This window comes from Rhinolophus sinicus, linkage group LG06 (assembly GCF_036562045.2).
Source record: "Rhinolophus sinicus isolate RSC01 linkage group LG06, ASM3656204v1, whole genome shotgun sequence".
In the NCBI taxonomy this organism is placed as follows: domain Eukaryota; kingdom Metazoa; phylum Chordata; class Mammalia; order Chiroptera; family Rhinolophidae; genus Rhinolophus; species Rhinolophus sinicus.
In genome coordinates, this window is record NC_133756.1 from 79,625,795 (window position 1) to 79,653,660 (window position 27,866).

At 51.5% G+C, this 27,866-nt stretch overlaps 1 protein-coding gene across 3 annotated transcripts; it reads left to right on the forward strand.

The window, feature by feature from the left end:
* The first annotated feature begins 2,251 nt into the window (after positions 1-2,251).
* On the forward strand, positions 2,252-26,745 carry TRIM29 (tripartite motif containing 29). 3 transcript variants are annotated; one of them, XM_074335330.1, is made up of 10 exons: positions 2,252-3,239; positions 11,744-11,839; positions 12,599-12,832; positions 14,038-14,236; positions 16,772-16,873; positions 19,316-19,408; positions 21,641-21,736; positions 23,085-23,186; positions 24,654-24,730; positions 25,560-26,745. In XM_074335330.1, exons 1-10 carry the CDS (start codon positions 2,436-2,438, stop codon positions 25,620-25,622), a joined length of 1,866 nt encoding a protein of 621 aa, XP_074191431.1. In that variant the 5' UTR covers positions 2,252-2,435; the 3' UTR covers positions 25,623-26,745. The 3 variants fall into 3 exon arrangements, with proteins under 3 accessions (XP_074191431.1, XP_074191432.1, XP_019573763.2); XM_074335331.1 differs by having other exon boundaries at positions 23,088-23,186; XM_019718204.2 differs by lacking the exon at positions 23,085-23,186.
* Positions 26,746-27,866: the final 1,121 nt, after the last annotated feature.

Below are 27,866 nucleotides of genomic sequence, written 5' to 3' on the forward strand. Positions count from 1 at the left end.
CACAGAAGACAGGCACATGAACTCTAAGGAGCAGGGGCCTCCCAGTGCAGCGCCCCAGGCTCAGCTAACATTGATGTTGGATCCATAACCAGATGCTTTGCTTTTCCTCTTCTGCTCCTTCTTGCCCTCCTTGCCCTTTTCTCCTCATAGCCTGTTCTCACAGGTTTGGGGAGACATTATCAGGAGAAAAGGGGGGAACATATCCCCATCCAGCAGACCAGGAAAGTACTGTTCTTCCTCTCCCTCTCCCTCTACACCTCTGGCAAGAGCCCAGTGTAATTGGGCCTGACTTTTACATTCTTTTATTGGGGAATATTGGGGAACAGTGTGTTTTTCCAGGGCACAACAGCTCCAAGTCAAGTCATTGTCCTTCAATCTAGTTGTGGGAGCAGCTCAGCTCCAAGCCCAGTCGCTGTTTTCAATCTTTAGTTGCAGGAGGCACAACCCACCATCCCATGAGGTAATTGAACCAGTAACCTTGTTGTTAAAAGCTTGCACTCTAACCAACTGAGCCATCCAGCCGCCCCTCTGGCAGCTCAGCAGCCATTCATTGTCTTCAATCTAGTTGTGGAGGGGGCAGCTCACTGGCCCATGTGGGAATCCACCTGGCAACCCTGTTGTTCAGAGCTCCCGCTCTAACCAACTGAGCCATCCGGCCACCCCCGGGCCTCACTTTTTGAGAAAGGGTTCCCTACCCTAGCAGGCCTCATGAGCTCTTAGCCAATTTACCAGTGAGTTCAAACAAGAGGAACACCTGTGGGGCCTAAAAACAGAGACATCAGGTAAGAGGGAATCCCTATTAAGAAGCCAGTACTCTCCACCCTCATCATCACTCCACTCCTCTTAAAACTTGGGCTGCTTTGTGAACAAAGCTTGTCTCTGCTTTTGTTCCCAGGGATGTTATTGCAAAGGATCAGCTGTTCAGCCTGGTGAGCCAAAGGGGCGGGGGCTCCTGAGCTTGACCTGGATTCTAGGGGAAGGGAGGGAAACCCACTCCTCTACACACAACCCAGAACCTGCCACCCTAGCCACACCCACCTTCTGTTTTGTCCCATCCAACCCAGACTGGGAGAGGAACTGCTCTTTACTTGTTAGGGAGTGTTGGCTTCCCAGGACCATGGCAATGGGTCACAGCCTAGAAGTGACCAGTTGGCATGTCCTGGCAAGTCTTCCTGCAGGTTGTCAGAGAGAGGACTCAACTGGAGTAGTTTTTCTCACTTTTCTTCCTGAGCTCTGTATTTATATGATCGTCATACTCTAATAGCTCACTTCTGAGATTACCTGAGTTCTGCACTTCACTGGCCTCTTATTTGGAGGGTATTTCCTATGGTCTGGCTCAGACAGACTGGACAGATTTTTTTCTGAGTCACACAGCAAACCTACTGTGGAGACAGATGAGAATGAAGTGTTTGGGCCCTGAGGACCCAGCCACCTGGCCTGGCATTGCTTGCATTCCCTTCATTACTGTTTCTCTGTCCTTTGGATCCAAGCAGGTTCTGACTTGCTCTGATAGAAATAAAGTAAGGTCTGTATGTATCTTGTTAGGGCTGCTGGGACAGGCATGATTTTCAGAAGCCACCTTCCACTGAGATATTCACGAAGCTAACTGAAGAAGGAACTTTAGCAGCTCAAAGGCCTTGGGTTCAAATCTCAGTTCTGCCAGTTGACTTAAGCCAGCAAGTGATCTTAGAGATTCAGTTTTCTCAGCTATTAAATAGGGTTTGTTGAACAGGTTGTCATGAGGATGAAATGAATGCATATAGATAGTGTACCTAAGACAGTGTCTGGAAGTTGGCAAGTTGAGTTCAATAATTAGTAGCCACTTCATGCCAAATCCTAAAATCCAAATCAAATTGAACTTATCAGTTCCCTTAAGATGAGAAGCAACTCCACAGTCCCAGGGTAGAAAATCTCTCCTCTGAAATATAGGCCTGCAAATTATTTGACTTGTATGACCCAGTTAATAACCCTCTGTCCCTCGGGCCTCTGCAGAGACCTCAGCTTTTGCCCCAGGGGCCCCTCCACTCAGAAAAGCTGCCTATGTGTGAGGACAGAGGCTCCCCACTCTCTTGATGAGAAGAAAGTACGTCAAAAGGAAGCAACCCAACTGGTTGCTGAGCTGTAGAAAATAATTAAACTGGGGGAGGGAAAAAAATCACTTCTTTTAAAAATCAGGTTAGGTATGAATGTGCAGGGCGTGGCCCCTGTATAATTAGCCGCTCTGCTGGCTCTCTTCTGCTTCTCTCTTGGCCGTTGTGTCAGGCTTGTGCCAGCTGGCCCTCCTCTCTGCTCCCCCTTTCCTTCTCCTCCGTGTTCCCTACAGGTGTGTCTCTGGACTCCGTGATTGCCTGTCCCACTCCCCTTTGAGACCTCTACCGGAGAGGTCACCACCCTGCAGCCCCAGTGAGCCTGAAACAGATCAACCAGTGCCTGAGATGGAAGCCGCTGATGCCTCCCGGAGCAACGGGGCCAGCCCGGAAGCCAGGGAAGCCCACAGCCCGCCAGGCCCCACCAGCAGCGTGGAGAACGGGGCCAAGGCCGATGGCAAAGATACCAAGACCAGCAATGGGCATGGTGGGGAGGCAGCTGAGGGCAAGAGTCTGGGCAGCACCCTGAAGACAGGTGAGGGAAAGAGCTCCCTGTTCTTGGGGAACGAGTGGCGCCGGCCCGTCATCCAGTTTGTGGAGTCTGTGGATGACAAGGGCTCCAACTACTTCAGCATGGATTCTGGGGAAGGCAAGAGGTCCCTCTATGCTGGGCTCCAGCTGGGGGCTGCCAAAAAGTCACCTCTCACCTTTATGGAGAAGGGGGAGCTGCGCAAGTCTATCTTCTCAGAGCCGCGGAAGCCAGCCATGTCCATCGTGGAGCCTGGCGATGTCCGGAGGAACAGCTTCCCCCGAGCCGAACAGGGCATATCCCTGAGCTCCAAGCCAGGCTCGGAGGAGGTGCTGTGTGACTCCTGCATCGGCAACAAGCAGAAGGCCGTCAAGTCCTGCCTGGTGTGCCAGGCCTCCTTCTGTGAGCTGCACCTCAAGCCCCACCTGGAGGGTGCTGCCTTCCGTGACCACCAGCTGCTGGAGCCCATTGGGGACTTTGAGGCCCGCAAGTGCCCCCTGCATGGCAAGACCATGGAGCTCTTCTGCCAGACAGACCAGACCTGTATCTGCTACCTCTGCATGTTCCAGGAGCACAAGAATCACAGCACAGTTACTGTAGAAGAAGCCAAGGCCGAGAAGGAGGTAACTGGCTGGGCCCCTCACTGCCGCTTCAGGCCTCTCTTCCCTCACCACAGGTGTCTCTCCACCTGATCCCCTCCACTGAGGATTCCTAAGGATTGGGGCTTAAGCCTCTGCTGTCCCTGGCTCTTTTTTGCCCCCTGCATGCCACGAGGCTGGAGGTCAAAGGCAGTTCCTCAATCCTGCAAGACTTCAGGAGATGGGCATTTCCTAGATGAGCAAATAGAGGTTCAGAAAAGACTGGGGACTTAACCAAGGTCATAGGATAAACTCAAGTCAGATCAGAGAATCAGCACTCAATCCTGGGCTCTGTGCCTGACTGGCATGTGTCTTATTTTTTTATTTAAGGGAGAGAGAATTCTTAAATTCCCTCTGAGCAGGACTAGCCTCTGGAAAATGGGTTACGGGTGAGGAGGAGGGAATTTTGACCTGTAAGTGTCCTTTTTATCTGGCTGCAGAGTTTGCATTTTCAGGGCAGTGGCCTCTTGGTGTTCTGTTTGATCCCCACAGCCAGCCTCTTGACTCTTCCAGTGGCCTCCTTTGTCTTCTCTCAGCTGGGCCCGGTGTGCTTTTGGTTTATGGTTGTAAGTGGATGTGCCTATACTTGTAGGTGGACACTATTGGTGAGGGTTGGCGTTTGTGTGTGTGTGTGTGTGTGTGTGTGTGTTATATGCATGTGGGAGTTTACATGCACATGTAGCTGTTTGCATATATTTGTGTATGTGATACGTGTGTTTGCATGAGTTCCATATATGTGGTTATGCCTGTACTTCCATGGGGAGGAGCAGAGGTGTGTGAAGGCTTGTGAATGTGGTGCAACTGGAGAAGGTGTTCTGAGCTAATGGCTCAGCTGTGGCGGCCGCCTCTTGCCCCACAGATGCTACGCCTGCTCTTTCCAGCAGCAAAACAGCTTCCTTCCATGGGTGGTCTCCTGGTGGGGGCAGCGGGGCAGGGAACCTCCTGCTGGCCAATGCAGGGGACTCAATTTTCCTCAAGAGCTTTTGCACCCCTTAGAATGGGGCAGCACAGGACCCTCTCCCTGTTCAGGCTTCCTGATTAGGAACTTGTTGATTACTCTCTGCCTGAACCCCTCGCCCACATCCTTGGACAGGGAGGGACAGTTAGGAATGGGAAAAGACTCAAAGATCCTTTTCAGAAGCCTCATTTGGCCCAAGAAGAAGGTTTTCCAGTTCCCCTTACTTTCTCATCCCAGCCTGGCTTCAAGCTTCATACTTAAAGACTGAGATGGGGCAGGGGTCATGGAACACATCCTTCAGGAGCTTACTTGGGAAATCAAAAGAGAAAAGGGTCAATCATTTTCATCCACTGCAACCAAGAAATTACAGAGCCTCAGACTGGGTTTTAGGAGATCTGACTGAGTTCTAGCCCTGGTTTTTGCCACTAACTAGCTGTAAGACAGTGGACAAGTCCCTTCCATTCTCTCAGTCTTGATTTCCCTACGTATGAAACCAAGATATTGGACTAGATTGATAGCTTTCAAATTGTCCCTTGGAAACTAGGTGTCTTGTAAATGTCTTTGAGGCCTCAGGGATAAGGAGGGGGGCAAATTGGTGCCAAGAAGCCAGGGGCTCTAGGTTCCCACCTCTACTGCAAGCAACACACACTCTTATTTATTTGTTTTAATATATAGGTTTTGGCCCCAAATTTCATCTGAAACAAGGGAATCACCACTTAAGAAAAGCCCAAGTGCCCCTGGAGGACAGGAATGTCTCAGACAGCCCTTCCTGGAGAAGCCAGGAGCTCGGAGTTCAGGTTCTGGTCCTGGGGCCACTGCAACACTCAAAGACACAGTCCTCGCCCTGGAGGCTGAGGATCTAGGTCAGGAGGCAGAGCTCAGACACACAAACAAGCCTGGGGAGCATTTGCCCAGTTACACTGCAGCAGCTATAGGTAAACATCAAATCATAGAGGAAGGAAAACGAAGCTGAGTGGAGTATTAACAACCTCATCCATCTCCTCTTCACCTTGCAGATGGGGACACAGGCCAGAGAAAGGAAGAGACCTGTCCAAGCTCTCATAGAGTTTGAGGAACAATTTCTCTAAATTATCTTCCAGTGTTTGAGAGCAACTTAGGGGACAGGCATTGAGGAGATAGGATTTAGGATAAGTATGCTTTACAGGAGCTTTCAGGGGAAAATGTCTGATCCTCTGGAATGACTTTAGTGGAGGGAACTTCATGTATCATGTGTGTGCATGTGTGTGTGTGTGTGTGTGTGTGTGCACGCATGTGTGCACCAACAAGCATAGAAATAGACAGGAAGGCGAATGCCAAGCAGCCGGGAGACTGAAATGGAACAAAGCAATTTGTCTAGGCCTGGCTGTGCTGGAACATCAGATGTGGGGGACATTGGCACAGAGTGAAGTTAGTGCGTTGATGGATCAAAATGAATGAGTGTATCAATCCTGGCATCCTTTGGAGGCATCCCCTTCAGACCCAAACATTAGCCCACACACAGTTTTTGCAAGGACGTCTGTGTCCAGAACCTGTTCTACAGGCTGGGTGGTGAAAACCCAGGTGAGATCATCTCAGACATATCTTGGTTATTTACATGAAGCTAGAGATGACACTGGGGCTCTGGCTGCTCATCTCCTGGGACTCAGTTCTATCTATAGACTCTGAGCAGAGGCAGTGTTGGGGCAAGGTCACCTTGGTGTGGCAACATGACAATCCTTCCTCTGGTGGGCCTAAGTACAGAAAGTTTTCAATTCCACTCCAAATGTCACAGGGGTCCCACAGCTGTCCTCTGGTCCATCACCTCTGCCTCTGGACATTTCTCAGGCTGGATTAGGCTGATGAGCTCACAATGTACATATCCATCCTTTGCTGTGTCTCCTGGACCTTCCTTCTGTCTATCCCAAGCCCCTCTTGCGACACTGGGTTAGGATGGACTCCTCCTAGCAGATGGCTGCCTGCTCTGGGGCAGCCTGCCTGGCCTCTGCACCCACCAGGGGCCCTTCCCTGTTGTGGGTCCTGGCTGGGCTCTGGGTTGGCAGCATGGCAAAGTATGTGCAGAGAAGCACTCAGCCTGGGCATCGTTCTGGAGGCACAAGCTCCTAGTTTGTCAGTGCAGCTCAGACTCGGTGCCTCGGCCACTCTCCCAACTCCATTATTTGGCTCAGTTTGTTTCTCTCACCATGCCCCATGGCTTTGTTTCTTTCCTCATTGTCCAATTCATCCATGAAGGTTGAGCTTCCAGGCTGCTGGGCATAGACAGCCACTGGTTCTTGAGCCTTGGGAGCTGTGCTGGTGTGGGCAGGAAAGCTCTTTGGGCAGACAGCGATAACTGGGGTTCAGAAAGAGAAGCCAGGCTAAAAGCCTAGGGTGTGATGGAGAGGGCTGGGATCACTCTCCCGGGAGATCTTGCAGGAGCATTCCTGCTTTGGGACAGGGCAGGTAAGAAAAGGAGGTGGGATGACCTCTGTGGGTGCTGAGGGGGAAAACAGCAAAATAAAAGAGAGCTAAAGACAGGAGGCAGAGAAGGAAAGTACAGGCAAATGGGCAGGAGACACACCAGCCTTTCTGGAGCACATCTATGTGCCAGGAACTGGGTTTGATGTTTACATGGTTGCTCCTGACAACAGTCCCAACAGGAGTGGGGATTACTGCACCCATTTTATAAATGAAGCAATAGGCTCAAAGATGCCAAGAGACTTACCCAAAGTGTCAGAACTGGGGTTCAAACTATTAGTGTGGCTACAACCCAGGCTCTTTCCTCTCATCATTTTAAACTTTGTTTTCATAGGACTGGCAGGCTCTCCTTGGGGCCACTGAGTCCAGTAGCTTCTAAAAGCTGACCTCTGACCTGAATTGTCTGATGAATGGTTAAGACACAGACCCCAGGGCCTTATCTTAGGAGGTACAGATACAGGAGATCAGGGCCTGGGATCTGTACTTTTAAGTATCCCTTGGGGATTCTGATGTGTCACCACGTTGGAAACCAAGTATCTAGTTCAATTTCACCAGGGGAAACCAAGACCTGGGGAGGTGGGGTGACTTCCTCCAGGGCCCACCGCTGGGCTGGAGACAGCCTGGTTGATGCTCTTCCCATCCCATTTTACCCCTTCCCTGTCCTGACACCTAAGGAAGCAGAAGGAACAGTAAGCCCCAGTGAAGCAGACTAACGAGCTGTTTGACATCTGAGTAGAAATGGGGAAATCTATCTAGCATTTTAGATTCTTATCCAGATAATTACCATTTGTCTGAGAGTACAAATTTGACAATTAACTGGCTCATTTGGCAAATGTCACAGCCCACAACCCATGTGGTTAATTCAAGCCAGGGGGGAAGATCACGGCCGAAGCTTCAATACCCCTTCCCTGGGGGCAGTGCAAGTACATGTGTCCAGGTGAGTGTTCAGGTATGTCTGCACCTGAAGGCCCCATCCATGCTGAGGTACCACCAGCTGCTGTGCCACCGTCTGCTCTCAGGGAAACCTCTGCTCCTCCAAGACTGGGTGGACTACACAGGGCCTGTCCCAGGCATCAGAGTGGAAGACAACCAGGAGGGTGTGGGAGAGGGAACAAAGGAGGCATTTAGGAACAGGCCTGGGCAGGGTGAAGGGAATGAAGCAGGGAGTAGGAGGAAGACAGCAGGGAGGGGTAGACAGGGAGCTGTGAGGTGCTGAGGCCTCAGCAGACATCGGGGGCTTTAATCACCTTCCAAGGGAGAAGGTAGTGAGGGAGAAAGCTAGGGCCTCAGGGGACAATGAGGTGGGTATGGGGAATAAAAAGGGAACAACAAGAGAAAGAAGTAGAATCACCAAATTACAAAGGTGGAGGAGCCGGGATGGGCTGAACTGGCAGGAGTAAAGTGGAAGCACAATGTCCTGGCAGATACAGAGACTAGCCTAGAGGTTAAGAGGCCACATAATAGAAACTGAGTGCTGTTGAATCTTGGCCTTACCACTTTCTATCTGTGAGAACTCAAGCTATGCCATTTGTCTATGCCTTGGTTTCTGCGTCTTTAAAAGGGGGATAACATCTCTTATCTCCATAGGGGTTTTTGCAGATTGAAGGAGAAATGCCTGGTATATAGTAGATGCTCAATAATATAATCAATGTCCTTCCTTCCCTAGTGTTGTAGGAGAATCCAATATCTTTCCTATATTATATTGTTTTCTATATCCTGCCTTTTTCAGCAGGGGTATTGAAAGGAGATAAACAGATGCTGGATACATCTCCAGAGATCTCACCCCAAAAAGTCCTTATCTTAGAGGTGAGAAAGGACCATTCCAGCAGCACAGAGTTTCTAGTCCAAGGTCCCTTCCAGGATCCCACTGTGTCCTGCAAGTCTGGTTTTACAAGGCATGCTGTGGGAGCAAGGGCCCCTCCTAGCCTGTGTCCAAGTTTTCTAGTGTCCCAAAGTAATGATACTAGTCTCTCTTCCCCACTGATTCTGCCCACTGCTGCAGACAATGCATCCACTTTGACCCTGCCCTCACATGGTTCCAGACCAGACACCTCTCCCTTTTCCCTCAGGTCATTGGCTGGCACCTCTAGCTTTTTCTCTCGACATCTCAGCTAGCCTCACTGCCCTCCTTACTCCTTCTTATACAGGAATTGCTCCCAGGGCTGATTCCCTCTGCCCTTGGCCTAGGCTCTTTATTGTTCTAAATCTCCTTGGATTCTCCTTCCTCTGTGCTCAGTGCCTCCTTTCTCCTTCTTGTCCAGTGAATCCATGCTTGTCTAGGTATGACCTTTCCTCACCTACAGACCTTGACCCAGCTCCCCCACCCCCCACCCCACATAGCTCCCAGCTGGTCCCCCTGAGCACTTGTGCTCACTCCAGATACTTGACTCCTCTAGCCTTCACCTTCTCTGGTCAAACCTCCTCATACTCACCCCCTTTTTCCTACCTTCATTCTGGTTTTCCTAGTATCCTCCAAGCTTCAATTATTCACCATCAAAGCCTCTATTTTGCACCTTCAGTCTAAAGTCCTGATCTCCGCAGCCTCTCTATGCACTCTTCACGCTGTGTTTTGACAGTGTACACACTACACCTGGACTCCAACATAATAGCACACGTTGTGCTCACTACTGAACACCAAGACCTCAACTGATCACACTTGTCTGCTCCCCTCACTGACCTGTACCCTGGTGGCCTGCCTGCCACACTGCACTCAGTCCTCTGAGCCTGGTCCACAGAAGGTGCCTCCCACACCAGTGACACTGGGACCACCATTCAGTGCTTCCTCTATGCCAGGCACGTTCTGAGAGCTTCGTTTCCCCGATCCCTGTTCATTGAACAACCTTCCTGGGAGGCGGTCCTCTTATTGTCTCCAAGAAATGTGGAGTGATCGAGGCACAGAGAAGTTAGGTACCTTGCAAAAGCCAACTGTCTGGAAGTGACAGGAACTGGATTTAAGCCTTTGGACTCCCAGTCCTATGCTCTGGGTGGGCTCCCTCCTGGGTTCCCCATGCTCATTTCATGGAAGGGCTGCCCTTCCTCCCAACCCCACCAGGCTTGGGGTGGGAGTGTAAGCTTTTTTATTCTCTACTTTTCTGTCCATCAGACCTTGTTTTGGGGACGGTAAGATGGAGATGAGAAACTCAAGTGCCAATTCCTCTATCCCTGAGTCAGTTTAGGAGAACTAAGTCGGCTTAGTCAGCTGCAGTGGGTGGGAGGCCTCCAGCTGTCCCATTGACCTCAGGCCAATGCAGGAATTCTCTAGGGATGGGAAAGTTGCTTGGGACAGACCCGTCATCCAGCCTCTTGGTCCCTTCCTCACAGCCCAGGTCTGCCTTCCAGTCCTAGACTTCCTGGGACCTTCCAAGTCATTGGCTATGCCAGCCGCTGTGTTCTGGATCTCAAGCTGTGCATCCTCAGACAGTGTGAGGATTGAGTCTCTGCTGTCCACAATAAGGTCTAACTCCCTTTGCTCTCTCCATCCTCTTATCACTGTGTTTATTGACAGCTGGCTTCTCTCCAACCTTTTTCCAGACACCAGTCCAAATCCCCAACTTCATCTTCTTTTATTGCCCTCCTCTTGACAACAATTTTCTATCTCTGATGATGGCGTTTACCATGCTGTGGTATTTCCAGCCTATTGCTAGCAGGGCAGATGCTTACTGATAAGAAAGCTAAGGCCTCCTAGTTGGAGAACTCAGGAGTGTGAATGGGGCTGGGAGGTAGAATCAGGGGCTTTCTGTTGGGGAGCTCTGTAGCACCTCCCCCAGGTCTTCCCCACCAGCTCTCCACCCCTTTGGGCACATTTTCCAAACAATTCAGGGAAGCTCTCTCTGCCATCAATCCACTTCCCTGGGTGTCTGCAGCAGGTTCCCCATCAACACCCACCTCAGCTAGGGAAGTGTTCAGGAGGTGTGACGTGTGGTAAAGTCTGTGCCCAGCTGCTCAGGACTCCTTGCTGACAAACCTCCATTCCTAATTGTTTGTAGTTTCCTCATCTTGACTGTTCTCGTGGTTTCCTCAAAGAGATGAGTGGAGAAAGAGGTGTGACTCTGCATTCAAAACCCAGTGTAGTGGGTAGACCTGAGCACTCCAAGGCCTTCTTGGATGCCTTGGTCTTTCATTATGTCAGATGGAGATCACCTACCTGTCTTCTAAGTTGGAAGATGCTTTGAGAGCACTAGTGGGGAATATAGCAGAACAAAAGAAGTACCTCTTGGTTTGCCTGAATTGAATTGGCCTAGCGTCAAGCCTCCCCTATGTCTTTGTTATAGCTGCTTTTTAGAGAAGGACATTTTTCCAAGTAGAAGGAAAATATGGATATGAGAGCTCATATACCAATACACTCCTGATAAATCCTCTTCCCAACTCACCCCAGACCCATGATCTTGCCATGAGCAAGGATCCTTAGAAACTCGCCTGCTCTTTTCTCATCCACCCATCACTGCCTCCCTCACTGTCCTCTCTCCTGCCCTGAATAAAAGTTTCTGTCTTGCCCAAACTGCAGACTGTGTTCCCTTTTCCATAAACAAGTTTATAGCTGTGCCTGCCCAGACAGAGTCCCTGCCTGCGGCAACGCTAGCTGTAGCTTGCAACACGAGCCCCACATCATGCCATAGAAATGTTGCACATTGTTTCTTCCACGGGGCACTCCCTGGGCTGGGCCTAGCTGGGCGAGGTCCCTCCTTCCCCTTAACTTGAAAAAGGCAGGAGCTTTCCTCCATCTTCCCAATGGCCCCAGGAACATTGAAAGGAGTGGGAACCCCATAAATGGGCCTCTCTCCTGCTCACATTAGGTGGAGGGGTCTTGCAGATATTTAGCCCTTTTAAAGACATAGCTGGGATGTCTAACTCCAGAGGTCTGAGTTTATAGTGAGACAGTATTTTTGGATCCGTGGCAACTGGCATTGTGCCTGGCATGTCCTAGGCCCTGATTAGTGTTTGATGAATGAAGGGCTGAATGGATGAAGAGTGAGCCCTGTCCCAGTTTTCTCCCTGGGTGGGCCCACTCCCTGATTTTCTGGTTCTCTTTCACCTCCTTCCCCTGATTTCTCTTCCAACCCTGACCCCTTCCTTGCAGACAGAGCTGTCACTGCAAAAAGAACAGCTGCAGCTCAAGATCATTGAGATTGAGGATGAAGCTGAGAAGTGGCATAAGGAAAAGGACCGCATCAAGGTGAGCGTCCCTCAGACCTCTCTCTTGTTGTACTCTTACCTGACCTGTTCTGCCTGGAGGGAGGCAGACCTCTTGTTTAAGGCCTCAGACACATATTTATATCCCACACTTCTTTCTTTTGGGATTACCCACCCACTTTGGCTTGACTACCAATTCTCCTTCTAAGTCTGGGCCAGGAATCCAGATGGGATCTTGCCCATCACCTAATACTCATCATCTCAGCAAATAAAGAGTCTACACCAACTTGTCTTCCAATATCTCCTTTGTCTGCTCTGCCCACCAGACTACCCCACCACCAAATGCATGCCCTTTCTCCTTTACTGTGCCAATGTGGCTAGATGATGTCTGCCATGGTTTGAATAATTGCAAACACGATCTGAAATCATTGACTCTTGACCCTGGCCACATAAATACCCATCAAATTGCTTTCTGAATGATGTTTGATCCTGGTTTCAGTGAGTACACCCTGACTCATAGGGGGCACTTCTGGGCCCACAGTGTTGCCCAAGGGTGGAATGGTAATTGGGGAGGAGCCACAGATGGATAAAGAAAGGTAGACTAAAAAAAAACAAACAAACCTGGCCATCTCTATCAATAGATGGCATCCCTCAATGATTCCTTTAAATGAGATTCTTGACCAAACAGGCTTGCTGGGTAGGGGCAGTAGAAATTTCCTAACTCTGTTGCACAGGGAGTAATTTGAAAACTCTAGGGAGGTTTTTAAATTACTCCTTCCTTACTCCCCTTATCTGGACCCAGAGTTTCACCACCAATGAGAAGGCCATCTTGGAGCAGAACTTCCGGGACCTGGTGCGGGACCTGGAGAAGCAAAAGGAGGAAGTGAGAGCTGCACTGGAGCAGCGGGAGCAGGACGCTGTGGACCAAGTGAAAGTGATCGTGGATGCTCTGGATGAAAGGACCAAAGTGCTGCATGAGGACAAGCAGACCAGGGAGCAGCTGCACAGCATCAGCGACTCGGTGCTGTTTCTGCAGGTAACAAGCAACTCTTCCATCATTCAATCCTTCAATCCTCCCATCCACTTACTCAGACCCTCATTCATCATCTATCCATCCATACATACACCCACCTATCCATTCATTTGTCTACCCATCCATCCATCCATCCATCCATCCATCCATCCATCCATCCATTTATCTAAGCTCTATTCCATCTATCCATTTAATTTTCTATTCAAGACATTTCCCTACCTAATCCAAAGATGGCACACAAATGTCACCTTCTACCAATTTCAACTGATATGTACTCATAGTGCTTCAGGTGCACAAGGAAAGAGTTCTGTGATTGATTGGTGATGCCTGCTTCAGGTATGGGAGAGTGACAGATAAGTGGCATATTTGTTATCCTTGATCTTGTCTGTCTGTCTATTCATCCATCTACCCTTCTGTCTGCTAGAGTGTTTTGGGTACTACTGCATGCCCAGTACTCTGTTAGGTGTTAGGGAGAATAGAGAAGTATAAGACATGGTTTTTGCCCCTAAGGAGTTGCAATCTAGCTGGGAAGATAAGACATATACAATTAGAGAATAAAAAGAGTGTATAATTAAATTATAAAACATGTGATTCAGGAGATAACTGCCTATGGAAGCTCTGAGAAGGGCCAGCAAGCTGGAGTAATGAATCTAACACAGCTTTGTGGAGGAGGTGGAATATAAATTTGGTTTTGAAGGTCAGTTAGGACTTGAGAAGAAAGAGGGATTCTCCAGGGAAGGGAAAGGGAGAGAAAAAGTGCAAAAGGATAGGGGCAGGATTGAATGTGGCATATAAAGGTGGAGATACCACCATGACTGACCCACACTTCTCTAGGAATTCCTTGCATTTCTTTAGTGCTTTCAATCCAAAAGTCTTTACAGCTTGTGTCACTCTCATGAACCCCTATGAGGTAGGCGTGAAATATCTAGTGTTGGAGGTGGGACCCATGGAGTCACATATCTGCCTGCTAGTGCTACCAAGGATGTTAGCATCTAGTGAATTTTAGTCAAACCCTTCATTTTACAGAAGAATACAGTGCCTGGTGAGGAGAAATGGGGCTAGTTAATAGCAGAGCTGGATCTAGAACCCAGCTCCTCTGGCTCCCAGTGCTGAGTCTTCCAACTGGACTGTGAGAACCACCAACAGAGAAGGGTCCCCAAAGCTCCTAAGGACCCCAAAGGTTAATGGCTTCTTTCCTTTCTTGGTAGGAATTTGGTGCATTGATGAGCAGTTACTCCTTCCCCCCACCCCTTCCCACCTATCATGTTCTGCTGGAGGGGGAGGGCCTGGGGCAGTCACTTGGCAACTTCAAGGACGACCTGCTCAATGTGTGCATGCGTCATGTTGAGAAGATGTGCAAGGCAGACCTGAGCCGTAACTTCATTGAAAGGAGCCATGTGGAAAACGGTAGGTCTTTTGTGGGCAGGCCTCAAGGCCATGGGCATTTTTCTCCTAAGTCAATTCCTGCTGCCTAGTGCAGGCTGACATCCAGCCATCTGGCCCCTTGTTGTTCCCAGCCACCCATTGCAACTAAGGTATTGGGACTAGGATTCAGGGACTGTAGTCCTGCCTTGAACTTGCTGCTAAAGTTAGTAACAAGGGGCCTCCAAGGCAGGTAGAATCTGGGCACCGGCTGCTAAACGTCTCTTCTCTGTGGTCATCCACCAGACTCCGGAATCAGTTTCATTCAGATCTACATCTATGTGGATGCTGCCATTTGTAAGGGCAGACTCCAAACTGATGGCTTTGCAGAGTCCAGTAGGTGGGACCTAGCACAGCATTTGTGCTTGGAGTGAGAACTTGCCTGTCCCTGTGACTGCGAGTGGCGTTGAGCCAGAGGCTGAACTTGGCCTGTTGGGCGGGGCTGGAGACGATGGGATACATCATGTCTCGGTGACTCACCAGCTCCCCTGAAATCAGCTTCTTTTCTGAGTCATGTTGTACCCTGCAGAGGCCAACAGAAAGACTCTGAACTTGAGAAACTACCCTGTTAAGTCCTTTTCCACCAGTCCCAGTTCAGTCCCTTTGGGGCTGAAGCCTGAACACTTTTCCCAAGGCCCTACCCGGCAGCCTAGGCCCAACACAGGCCTTGAGGACATAGCCTGATTAGCAACTTCTGGCCCCAAACACACCAAAAGAAGTGACCTCTGTCTTTGGTCTCCAGATGGAGCTTGTGAGTCTTTTGGGGATGAGAAGGGGGTAATAGTGTGCAGAAGAACCGGGGTTCGGGGCACTTTGTAATGGTGATATCACATAGTGTCCCTGTGAAACTGGGGGACATTTAATCATACCTAAGGACTGATAAGACAATCATCATTTGGCTTTAAGCAGCACTTGAGTCCTGAAATCCTCCTTCTAATGACAATGGCAATGCTACCAATGGTGATGTCTGACAGAGACTGAGTGTTCCCTGTATGCTGGCTTTGTGTGACCTCTTCACTTACAACATCTTATTTTCCCTGCAGGATACATTGCTTTTCATAGACCAGAAGGCTGAAGCTCAGAGAAGTAGCTTTTCTAATGGCACACAACTAAGCAAGGGCAACAGTTGGGTTTTATACTTTGTTACTCAGCCTCTCTTGCCTTCTCATCTGAGAAGTTGCAGCTGCTGGTAGCCAGGCAGAAGGGTTGGAGAGTGTGATGATCACAGTCACTGGTGGAAGAGCCCCTCAGCTGAGGTCTGGCCAGACCTATGAGGATAGCTCTGACTGCGTCATTGTGGCCTGTGAGTCTCGCAAGGAACCCCTACCTGCCATCCACCCACTGTGCTATTTCTAGGTCAAGTTTGTGTTGGCCATAGCCTCTGCGCAGGTGTGGCTCTGTGCCCTGCAAGGTGTATAGGGAGGTGGCCACCAGGAGCAGGGATGGGTGCTGCTCATGTCAGTAGCCCTGCATCTCTGCGTGGGGCCCTGGGCCCCCATGTTGGTTTTTGTTGCTGCTACGTTGTTGTTGAGAATGTGTTTGGCTATACGGTGGAGGATGGGTAGCCAGTGAGTCAGACCTTGGAGAGACCATCCTCTCCTCCCTAAGGCGGGCCTGCCCACCAGACCAGGGTCTCATTCCATTGTCAAAGGCCTGAGGGCTGGGAGACACCAGACTAACTTCATCTTGGGTTTGGGGAAGGTGGGGAGGGGGTTGGGCCAACACCTAGGAGGCCATTTATTTGTCATGGAGTACCTACTCTGTGCCAGGACCTGCAAGGCACAGGTGATGGCGATGAAGAATGAGGGCTCTCTCTTGCCCAGGAGAGAGGGAGAAGGAAGGGCAGAGGGAAAGTAGGAGATGGGGAAATAGCAAGAGAAAGGAATGGGGTGGAGGGTGGCTGGGGAAGACAAGCACTGAGTCAGAAGTTTGTTTGGGTTTGTGGGTCTGCTGGTGGGTGGAGGGGTGAGGGTGAGGAGTCAGTAACCATTCTGAGCAGCTCACTCCTCTCTGCATGCCTTTGCTCAATCGTCATTCCACCCCCTTGGGCTGCCAGCAGTGGCTGGGACAGAGCTAGGAAGTGGGACAGGGCTCAAACCCCAACTCTGCCCTTACTGGCCATGTGACATTGGGCAAGTGACTTCACTCACCTCCTGAGCCTCAATTTCCTTATCTGTCACATGGGTATGATTCATAACAGTCCCAGAGTTGATGTACACGTCCAGTAAGAAATGGATATCAGTATCACTTTGTAAACTGCAAAGTGCTGTGCACTTGATCTTATTCACAAGGTCAGCCCAAGGGAGGGAGGATGGCTCACTGCAGACTCTCTAGCCCCGTAAGAGCTCAAGAGCAGAGGAGATGCTGGTCAACACGTCACCTTCTCTGAAGTTGGGGAGCCTCGCCTCTCCCTGGGACAGAGGAAACTATGGCTGATTCAACAGAGCCCAAGGTTGCCCCTATTGGGCCAGCTTCTCCTTCCCATAGCCCCTCTGCTGACCCAACCTCTTTCCTTCCCAGGAGGTGATCATCGCTACATGAACAACTATACTAACAGCTATGCAAGTGAGTGGAATGCACCAGACACGATGAAAAGATACTCCATGTACCTCACGCCCAAGGGTAAGGGAAAGCTGCTTTGTGGAGTGATTCAGCCAGGTCCCCCTGAGCAGGGTGACTGTCTTCGGTTTGCCTGGGATAGCCCTGGCATGTACCTGTTGTCCTGTTATAATCATTAACAGGGCCTCCTCTCACTGTCAGAAGCATCCTGGTTTAGATGACAAATTATCTGGCACCCTGCTCCTTAGAGGCTTCCATCCCCTGTGACACAGGCAGTCCCTACCCACCCCTTACCTCCAGCCCACACGCTTCCTTCTTTTTCCTTCCAGAGGGTCTCCTGGCTTCTGGTCTCACTTGCTCCCATCTGCCAGGCTGAGCTGTGTTTTGCTTCTGATTAGGTTTCTGTAGTACTGTGAGAGGGCTGGCTCCTCCAGAGTCATTCTTCTCCTCAAGGGTAAGGCCAACAGCTGGTCTTCTGAACTTCCTCCCATTCTCGCCCTCTGTGGGAAGCTGTACCATGCAGCCTGGCCCTCTCAGCCCTCATCCAGGCCCTAGAAAGTCCTGGCCTACAGAGGTGAAAGCCTGGGTAGGGGTATAGACCAACACCTGCCTGTCCTTGCCCTGTGCTAGCTTGTCACATTCTTTGGCGCCAACAGCAAACCACAATCATGTCCATTACATAAGGTGGGTATGCTCGGCCCACCAGCCTTAATAGAAGGGGTGTGTGTAGGTATATGTGGGGGAGGGGGCTTGGAGAAGAGTGGGATGAAGGGAAAGGACAGAAAGGAGACAGGGGCAAGATACAGGGGGCTGGGAGGGAGGAGCCCCAAGTCCTCAGCACTGATTCACATACTTCAGGCACACACACACAATGGGAGGGGCTTAGGTGACTGGAAGAGAGGAGCTCAGTAGAGAGGAACCTCTGCTGCCTCATCCAATTTGAAAACAACACCAGGACTTCTGGTGGAGGCCTAGCTAGGCAGTTGGCGCCTGCGTCCCCTCCCCCTCCCATGCCCCACATTCTTGGATAGGACAGGCAGTGCTGCCCCCTGCACCCCCCAGAGTGCTGTCCTTTGGACCTAGTACTGTGAGAGGGTGAACTGCACTAACCAGACACCCCGGCATCCTTTGCCCAGGCCTTCTCCCTCTTAGCTATCTCCATACTCTGAGGACAAGACCCTGATGTGCCATTGAGACCCGGAACTGGTCTCTGCTTTGGCTCCCCTGCTCTGTAGAAGTTTGAGGGAAGTGCAGACTTTAGGCTGTGATGAGGGGAACAGAGCAGTAATGAGGGATGAAGGAAAGAGCACAGACCTGCCAAGATGTCATCTTGAGAGCCTTGGGGTGGTCACTGCCCCCTCAATATCCCTATCTGACAAGAGAGGAAGTTGGACTCAAAAGCTAGGAGAGCTTCTAACTCTGTCACTATGAGTCAGGCTGTGACATATGTAGGTGGAAGAAACAGGTTCATCCAGTGTCCCTGCCCCTGCACTGGAGACTGGAAAGAGGAGGAAATCTACTCTCTGGGAGCTCCCAGGCAAGTAGAAGCAAGGGAAGGGCCAAGGAGAGTCAGCAAAAAGATCAGGAAACAAGTCCACCAAAAGGCTACCAGCTTGAGTCTGAGAGATTTGGGGCAGTGGGATTGGGCAAGACTTCCCAGAAGAAGTTAGTCCTCAGGATCCCTAAAAGAGGGCAATGTTCCCAACAAAGAGAGTGTGGCTGTAATGGACAGAGGGCACTGGGGTGAGAGGAATGAGCAACTGTAGGTGCAGAGGTTTAGAGAAAGGCCCAGCAGGTGCTGGGCTAGATGGGCTGGAACTTGGAGGGGAGCTGGTTAGTGGGAGAGGAGAAGCAGATAGAAGGACCCTGACACACGTGGGGAACATTTTCTTTTTCTGTAAAGTGGGGATATGGATCCCACTCTGCCATCTTCTCAAGATTGATGTGCAAGCCTGAATTTGGGGTGGTGATGGTGGTAAGCATCTGTGCAGTACAAGTCTCCTGCCCCTGGGGGGAAGTTCCTGGGTCATGTTCATGGGCACCAGCTCATCAAGCCCTCACTTAGCCAGGGGCCCAAAGCCTCTGCTCCCTTCATGGTTACCATGGCCCTCCTTCCTCACAGGAACCCCATTTCCCAGACTCTGCGGTCTCAGCCACACAGGGACTGGCTCAGGAGGGCAGTGTTTGCTTTTCCAGCCTCAGAGCTCCCAAGTAGATAACCACACATCTCAGTCTATCCAGGACTGTCTAAGTTTATACCTGGTACTCCTGGTATAATTATCAGTAGCATCCTTTCACTCTCAAAATGTTTCAGATGGTAAATTAAGTGATCACCTTATTCTAGACCCAAAAGAGCTATCATAGGGATGGAATCCAGGTCCTGGGACAGGCAATGGAAGCCATTGGGGGCAAACAGTCCTGCCCAACTCCCTTCAAGTCAGAGGCCACAAGGACCTGATTGAGCCAGACCCACCTTTCTGTGATGATGCTCCATTTACTTCACAGTTGGGGCCAGGACATCATACCAGCCGGCATCCCCCAGCCGCCTTTCCAAGGAGATCAACCAGAAGAACTTCAACAATCTCTATGGCACCAAAGGTAGGAGGTGGCTTAGCTTGAGGGTGGCCAGGGACAGTGTGGGCAGGAGGTAGGAGCTGGGCCATGGGCTGGGGGGCTGGACTCCCCAATTCAAGGTGAATGTGGGGATCTGAGATGGGATTGCACGTTCAGAGATGTGTGGGGAAGAGTCCTACTGAGCTTAAAGAATGTGTGTGCGTGTGTGTACATGCACATGTGTGACATTGTTAACTATGCTGGAGGAAAGGCAGCTGGGCACCTTAGCGTCACTGGAAATCCCTGCATCCATGTGATCTTCTCCTTGAAGGATGAGTCAGGGGAACTGGAACCTAGGATTAGGTGTGGAGACTTCCCTCTGCAAGTATCAGGGCATGAGGAACAACAAAAGAACCTTTACCTTTGTGTACTTCTGAGTTGAAAAGTCCAATGGTTAAAACAAACTAGTGTAGCTGTTAATGGAAAGGATGGCATGATATGGAATGGGCCCATCCCTGGAAAACCATGTGAGGTGAGCAAATGACATGCCCTTAAGACCCAGAAACGGTGAAATGGGGGTGGAGATGTGGCTTCTCCAAGGAGAGCTGCCATGTGCAGGGTCTCTCTGTCTAGTGCACTGAAGGCAACATTGTGCTGAGAGCAGGGCCATGTGCTCAATGAAACCAGATTCTGAGAGGCTGTGTTTCCATCCCAGAGGCTCCTGGGTACGTGGCAGTTATGTGCAGGGAGGGAGGGCACTGGGCCAACTCCATCAGAACCTCTGCCTCGGACAGAGCACTAGAAGATCTGAAGAGGCAAAGAAGGGAGTACGGGGTGGGGGGTGCTCTTTGGTAAGGACAAGGCCCCGGAGATTTGGATGGTCAGGGGCACCTGTGCACAGGGCAATCTGGCCTCTATGTCCAGGACTGTATTCACACTGTATTATCACATGCATGGGAGACTGTGAGCTCTGTGAGGGCAGAATCTGGATCTGTCCTGATCACTACTGCAACCCCAGGGCCAGAAGAAGGGGCTCAGGAAACATTTGATGAAAGAAAGAGTAGATGAATGAATGAGTGAATGAAAGGGCAAGACATATGGTTCTCTAGAGCCTTGGGTGGACATAGTCACTGAGGGCCATGTTGCAGAGGCTTCCTGAGGTCCCTGTGGGAGGGGCTTCACACTGGGGCATGTGGGCAGCCCCAACCATCTCTGACTGCTGAGTCCAAACATCAGCCCAGCCCTCCCTGCACGCAGCTGTGAGAGAAGATCATGAGGACTGGGGACTCTGCATGGGGTGAGCTTGATGAGGGCGTCTCCCCAGGCCTCCCCAGGCCTCCCGGAAGCGAGGGGCTGAAGAAGGATATATCATCCATAGAGGTCCCCCACTCAAATGCCCTAGTGGTGCCCCTGCTGTCCTGCACACTCTGCCACTGCCTCCTTTCCTCTAGACCACAGAGACATGCTTGCAAATGAACATTTGCAGCCCATTCCACTTGGCAAACTGAATTCCAGGAGTTGTATCAGCTGTTTCTGTCCCCAAGTTTTAGCATGTGTTTGTATTCATTTGTTTGTTTGCTCCTTCATTCATTTGTCAACCATAGAATGAGTACCTTCTGGGAACCAGGTTCTGTGCTAGGCATGAATGTCATGCTGGGCCAGATGGGCACATCCCCTGCCCCATGGAGCTCAGTGGGAGAGACAAACAATTGAACATGCAACTACAACCTAGGAGGCAAGAGGTGCAGGGTGAGGTGGGGCATGGGCTGAGGCACCACAAACTTGGGGAGATGACATGGAAGCTGACACCTGAAGACCCAACAAATGAATTTGTTAAGGGTGGGAGAGCAGGTGGAGTATCCTAGGCAGAAGACCTGGTCTCTGCAAGAGAGGCCTGGTGTGTGTAAGGAATTCAGACTGCATCCTGGGTGGAATGTTGAACAATGGAGAGAAAGGGAGAGACATGAAGCCTAGTGGAGACTGTGGTGCTGGGAGGGGGGCAGCATCTCATGAAAGAGCTGTGGGCCATGTATTATAGACTTCGTACATCCGTCTGAGGAGAGTGGACCTTTAGGTAAGGTAGGGATATGACAACAGTTTATAGTTTAGAAGGACAACTTTCATGGCAGGAAGGTTTGCTGGGAGGCATGATTGGAGCCCAGCAGCATCCTGGCTTCAGACATGAAGGGGGCTGGAGAGTCACGGAAATGGCCTCATCCTGCCTCTGGCCCCCATGCCAGGCTGCCTTGGTGTGATGCCCTTCCTTTTCCCTACCAGGTAATTACACGTCCCGGGTCTGGGAGTTCTCCTCCACCATGCAGAGCTCTGACGACCTGCCCACCGTCCAAGGCAGCTCCTCCTTCTCCCTGAAAGGTGAGCTCTCAACGCCCCCCTTGTCCTCCCTGCTTTTCCTGTCACCCACCAAGCCCTGCAATGGTCTCTACTCACTTACTCACCATTTCCTCACCTTGAAGGGGACAGAGCCTTGGACTGAAGGCTGCCTCCATCCATGTCTTTGCTGTCAAGGAGGGCTAGGCCACAATGGTCTTTCTCAGAGCTTGTTTCATACACTGGTTCCTAAGAATGTGCTGTGACAACCGGCCTCAGTGTCAGGGAGGTGGGGACATACCACATCCTCTACAACTCCCAGTCCAGACATTCCCAGGGTGCTGAACCCCTGAGTCTTCCTGCTGCAGAAAGCTTATTTAACTTTGTTCACATAATGACTCCCAGCCTTGGTTGACTCTAGAACCCTGTGGCCATATGGCGCTGATCAACATCCTAAGGAGGCAGAGTCCCGCTGAGCTCCTTTGGGAAAGGTGGGACTAGATGATCCCTATGGCTGCCAAGTCTTATTCTGCTCCCCAGAACTCTTTGAAAAGGCTGAGTGGTCAATGCCTCTTGTCCCCTGGGGTTGGGTCATTTTGAATCATCGGCTGGAGACAAACCCTAGGTCACAGTGGCTTCATGTCTCTTCCAAAATGCCCAAATGACAGCTCTGGTGGGTTATGGTGGGAGTCACCTAGTCTGTCTTCTAGCACCCAACATATCTGGCCTGGACAAAAGGACAAGCAGGTTGGGTGGGGCGAGGGGGAGGGAAAGGGGCTGAGCAGGGCAGGCAGACCCCTCAGCAGTGGCCCCTGAAGATGGCTTTATCCGGGTGTCCCTTCCTGGCTGGGATATTAGCCCAGGGCAGACGTTACTGGAATGATCGGCACGGTGAAGGAAAAGGACTGTGACTTGAGGGTCTCAGCCTGCAGGAGCCCCTGGGAAAGCCTGAGTCTCCCTTGGCCTGCTTGGCTTCCAGCAGATCCCTCCCTGCTCTCTGGTCAAAGGCCACCCAGCAGGGAAGATGGCCACCTTCAGGTGTGATTCTGAGCTTTCCTGTTTTTCAGTATCTCCCCACCAGCCTGCAGGGCCTTCTCTGTAGAATGCCTGGCCTTAGGAGAGCCCATTGTCAAACATCCCATGCCCTGCTGGAATAACCCAGGGACATCCGCTGTCACCCTCACAGAGATCAACTCACCAGATCCACTGAGCATGGCCTTGGATGGAGGTTCTGGGCAGGGCTGTATATGTGCAAGCAGAACCCCTGCCTATGGCAGAGTGCTGGGCAGGGCTGAGCAAGGGCTGTGGAATGGCATTGCCATGGGGAAGGTGCGACTCCCTCTGGCCCCTCCTGAGACCAGCACAGTGCTGCTAATGCCTCTCTCTCTCCCAGCAGGCACTGGGAAAGTCCCCTATCAGTTCACCACCTTGGGACAGGCCACCACAGAGTTTTCCAAACCATTGGACACCAGTGGGCTGTTTAAAAATAATCCTGGTACCTGTTTGTTTCTAATCCCTGCCCTTTCTCTGCCGCAGTGGGCAGGTGGGGTACTGCGGGGGCTCGCTGCCACTTCTAGGGTGTTCTGGTTCCTCCTCCCCAGAAGTCCCTGGAGTAAGGATGAATGCCCCACTGCCATCCCTGGCTCCCCCTCCCCTGGACTTCTGCCTGCTGCACAAGGCTGGCTTCCTGGGTCCCCCTCCCCCATCCCTATCCTCACCTCTTTCATGGCTGGCTGGCATGGGATTTTCTTTCTGGGAATGGAGAAGTGAGACCTGAAATCATATTCTCTCGTCCTCCCACTCAGAACCCACGGGACCCTCTCTTTCCTAGGCTGCTCCATCTCCAGATTCAAGGAGAGTCCCCGGTTCTCTGCTTTGTCTCTTCCCCCTTGCTAAGTGCCAACCCAGAGAAGGTCCAGCTAACTGGCATTCTGGCAGTGCTGCAGGTGGTTTCTGGATCTGACCGATTCATTGTCCCTAAGAGCAGGCCAGGACAGGGCTCGAAGCTGCCACAGCCAAGAACAGACCGTGTTGACCTTCTCTGTGTCCAGGTCACAGCCTGTTTTTCCCAGGTACCATTGCCTATCCCTGCAGACTGACAGCTGCCCCTGAGAGTACTTTTCACAGTTCTGTGGACTAGAGCTCCTTACAGATCCCTCTAAGGAGGGGTGGGGAGGTAGACTCGAAAGCCCCACCCTCTTCCAGTGCCTTCAGGACCAGACCCAGATAGCACCCATGGGCTCCAGGCTCCTTGGGTTTGCTGTCTTAAACCTAGACCACAGCCAAGTGGAAGACTACTGCCCCTCCCTGGATCCCAGCCTCCTGATTCTGAAGCAGGGGAGAGGCAACAGAACTGCACAGGAGGAAAATGAGGGTGGGTTTTGCAGTCCGGCAAAACCTGTGCTCAAATCCTGACTGTTGCTTATTAGTTGTAAAACTCAGGGAAAACTGCTAAACTCACAGAAATTGGGTAGATGCTCAATGAGACATATGCAAAGTGTCAGCCTATGGATGCTTGGCATAAATAAAGCCAACAAATGGGGAGCATTATCCATGCAGCACAGGGGAGTATGAGCACCTCCTGGTGAAAATCCTAGCAGGTTGTACTTGTGAAATGGCTTTCCTGGGCTTTGGGGATGGGGGAGTGGAATGTCAGGAGTGTGACTCCTCAGGATGGGTGGCGTAGAGTGCTGTGGTCCTGACCTGGATCTGGAGGTGACACCTGCTGCCTGGCCCAGCCCACCTGGCCTGTTCCTCCTCCTGTCTGCCTTGGGGTCTCCTCCCTTTGGCAACCTCTTCAGGATTTCCCATTGTGGAGACCCCTGGCTACTGCATACCTCTTCAAGGGGGTGGCTGTACTTGGTAATGGGCTGGATGGAGCTTGGTGCTCACTTGGAGATGGCATGTGTGTCCAGGGGGCATGCTGTCCATGCCCTCTGACTGGAACCTCTTATCTCTGCAGGCTATCCCTCCCTCATGAGGAACCAAAGCCCCAAGGCCCAGCCCCAGACTTGGAAATCTGGCAAGCAGACTTTGTTGGTGAGTGAGGGGCCACGAGGAAAGCCCACCTGGGCAGAGGCATGTCCAGATTAGGCACTGAATGGAGCTCCCCAGGGACGACTGGTCATTACTTGCCCAGGGCTTATGGGAGAATGGTGACGTCACTGGGCCATGGGGTGGGAGAAGGAGGCAGCAGTGGCCTGAATACCTGCATGCAGCAAAGGGCAGTAGGCACCCAAGGCTAATAGGCAGGGGACCTAGGTAAGCATGCCCTTTCTGGGCTCAGTTTTACAATCTGTAATATAGGCAGCTCAGTTTTTTCTCATTTGGTACATGGTTGTTGGGCATCTATGCTTGTTGAATGATGGCTTTGTCCCTGCCAGCTCTGGAAATGTAAACTGCTAAGTCCAGGGGACAGCCATCCTAGAGATGAGTCCAACCTCCCTGGGTCCAGTTTTCCAGGTCTGACAGCATAGGACCAATTAGAGTGATGGCGTGGTAAGGCAGAGGCTGCACAGTTAGGAATAGATATAGCAGGTCGGACAATTAAGTTCACAAACTCATCTTAGAAAAAGTGCTACATAGCTCACTACAGTCACCTTCCAAGTCCTCCCCTTGGGAAGCTATGCACCGAAGCCAGCACCTAGTCCACCCTCCAAAGCAATTTGGAACTCTTTTTCTGGAGACTGATAACATTGGGGCTCCACTCTGGTCACAGAGTAGATAGAGATTGCAGGTTTAGGTCACAGGCCCTAGAATTGTTGGGGTTCATACCACTGCTGCTTCCTGGGGGAGGTTAGGGTAGGGTGGGTCTGGCTAGTATGTTCCACTGCCATTTGCCCTCCCTAACTGCTCTTGTTCCCTGCAGTCTCACTACCGGCCATTCTACGTCAACAAAGGCAGTGGGATCGGGTCCAGCGAGACCCCATGACTTCCAGACAGGCAGGAATGAGGCATCGCCACTCCTGCCCTCCCCAGTTGACGCTGCTGCTCTTGTTACTGCTCTTATTTGGGTGGGAGGGAGCCCAGTCCTGTGCCTGCCCTCCCCCAGCCCTCTGCCAGCCCTCTCAGGGCTGTCCTGGCCTCCCTTCTCCTTCTGCTTTAGCCATACTTCATCCAGGCCCCTCTCTTGCTCCAAGGCTTTCAATGGTCACCATCTTTCTTGGGCTCAGAGGCCAAGTATCACAGGGGTGGGAGATAGGTGGACTTCTCTCCCCTCACCCCTCTTTCCTGCTCTTGGGTGGGATCATTGGGGCTAGCAGTGGGGGCCCAAGTAGTACCAGCCCGCCTCTTCTGCCCATGCCCCAGCTGTCTTCACACCTGCTGGGCATTTTTCTCCAAGGCCCTTTGCCCCATGATGCAGTCAGTAGGTGCCTGGCCAAGACAGCTGCCTATCTCCCCTCCGCATGTGCTCACCTTTTTCTTCCCAGCAGCATGGCCCATCTGGAGAAGACTGGTCCTATGTGCCCTGCTCTGATCCTACCTACCAATGCCCAGCCTGGCAGAACCTGCAGCCCTTGGCCACCACTTCTCAGTGTCTTGGCATCATTCTACCTGTCCTTGGGTCTCATTACATCCACTTTGAGTCTGCAGTCCCTGAGGACAGGCTCTCCTGGCTGGCAGAATGATCTTGGCCAAGATTTTCTTCTCTTCTATCTGCTGAGATGAGCAATTTTCTTGACATGATATAATCCACCCAAGAAAATATCTACTGGCCCAGATGCCCTGAGGGAAATATCACTTACCTATATAATTTCATTGGTTTGACAATTTTGCATTCTCCTGGCAATGGAAGTGAGCATACCAGTGAAAGTATGGCTGCACTGGTAATTGCCAACGCTATTTACAAGGGTTCCTTAAACACTGCCCCCACCCCCATCCACTGCCCCCATCATAGAGCCTTCCTCTTTCCTCTGAGTGCCCTCCATGTTGCATATTATCAAGGGGCCCACGGCCTGGAGAGGAGACCAAACCAGGAGTAGCAAGGTGGGGTCATTCTTCCTCTCATAGTCCCTCTCCAGGCCTATAAGGTCTATGGGGAGGTTGGGCCAGCTTGCAAGGATAAGGGAGGGAGGGAGGGAGGGAGGGAGGGAGGGAGGGAGGGAGGGAGGGAGGGAGGGAGGGAGACATTCAGCTTGGGCTTTCCCCACTGAATAAACCATTGATTACCTACTTCTTTTGTATTGAATAAGCATTTCCCTCAGAGTCAGCAGCGGGACTGGCTGCAGTTCTGCTGAACACACTTTTTCAACCTCTGATGAGTGTGTGGTCATCTTCCCTTTTTCTTCTAGGAGGTCTCCATTCCACCCCTTCCATCTCCATCTGAATCCCTGAGGTGCAGTACAGGAGACTGTACCTTTCTGAAGCAGGATTCTGTTAACAGTGAGCAGAAGGGAGGAGAGTGGGGTGGGGTCCTGGGGTATGTTGACTACCCTGAGGGCTGTGAGTGCTCAGACACCCTGGCCAGCCTACCCCAGAGTCTCCAGAAGGGAGCAGGGCCCAGGAGTGGCTACACACCAGCTGGAGTGTAAGGCTAACCAGAGGCTTCAGACCTAAGGGCCTTCTCAGTAGTGGGGAAGACTCCCTGGTCTGAAGGCTGGCAGGAGAGTTCGGCTCCTGCGGGCAGTACCATTCTGGGTTTGGGGCATGGAGGAAGGAAATGAGGCCTTCCAATCCCTGGGAGCTCAGAGAGGCCTGGAGGGGCAGTCAGGGAAGGTTTCCTGGAAGAGTCAAGCAAGATAGAAGGAAGTCTGGCTGAACAGGGAGGGAAAGAAGGTGCAAGAAAACTGCACCTTTTCCCTTGGTATGGCCCAACACCTCCAGGCCCCTCCATTCTTATAGCCTTCCTTGCTCCACTTCCTACTCAGGGCCAAATGACACCAGGGGAGCAGCTGCACAACGCCCCCCCCCCCCCCCCGCACCCACCTCCTGCCCCAGCTGGTGAAAGTACCTAAATGAACTCACTGCTTGTCTATAGTGGAGGGGCAACACACTTTCCTCCTGCCTCTCCCCACCCTGCTGAACCAGCAGCCAGGCTTCCCAGAAGGGGGCTCCTTGGAATAAGAAAAGGGAAGGGAAAATGGATAAGAAGACAGAGAGGAAAGGGTAAGAAGGGAGAGTAAGACTAAGGGATCTGAGGAGGACCTTCAGACACTGCCAGGAAGGAAAGACACCA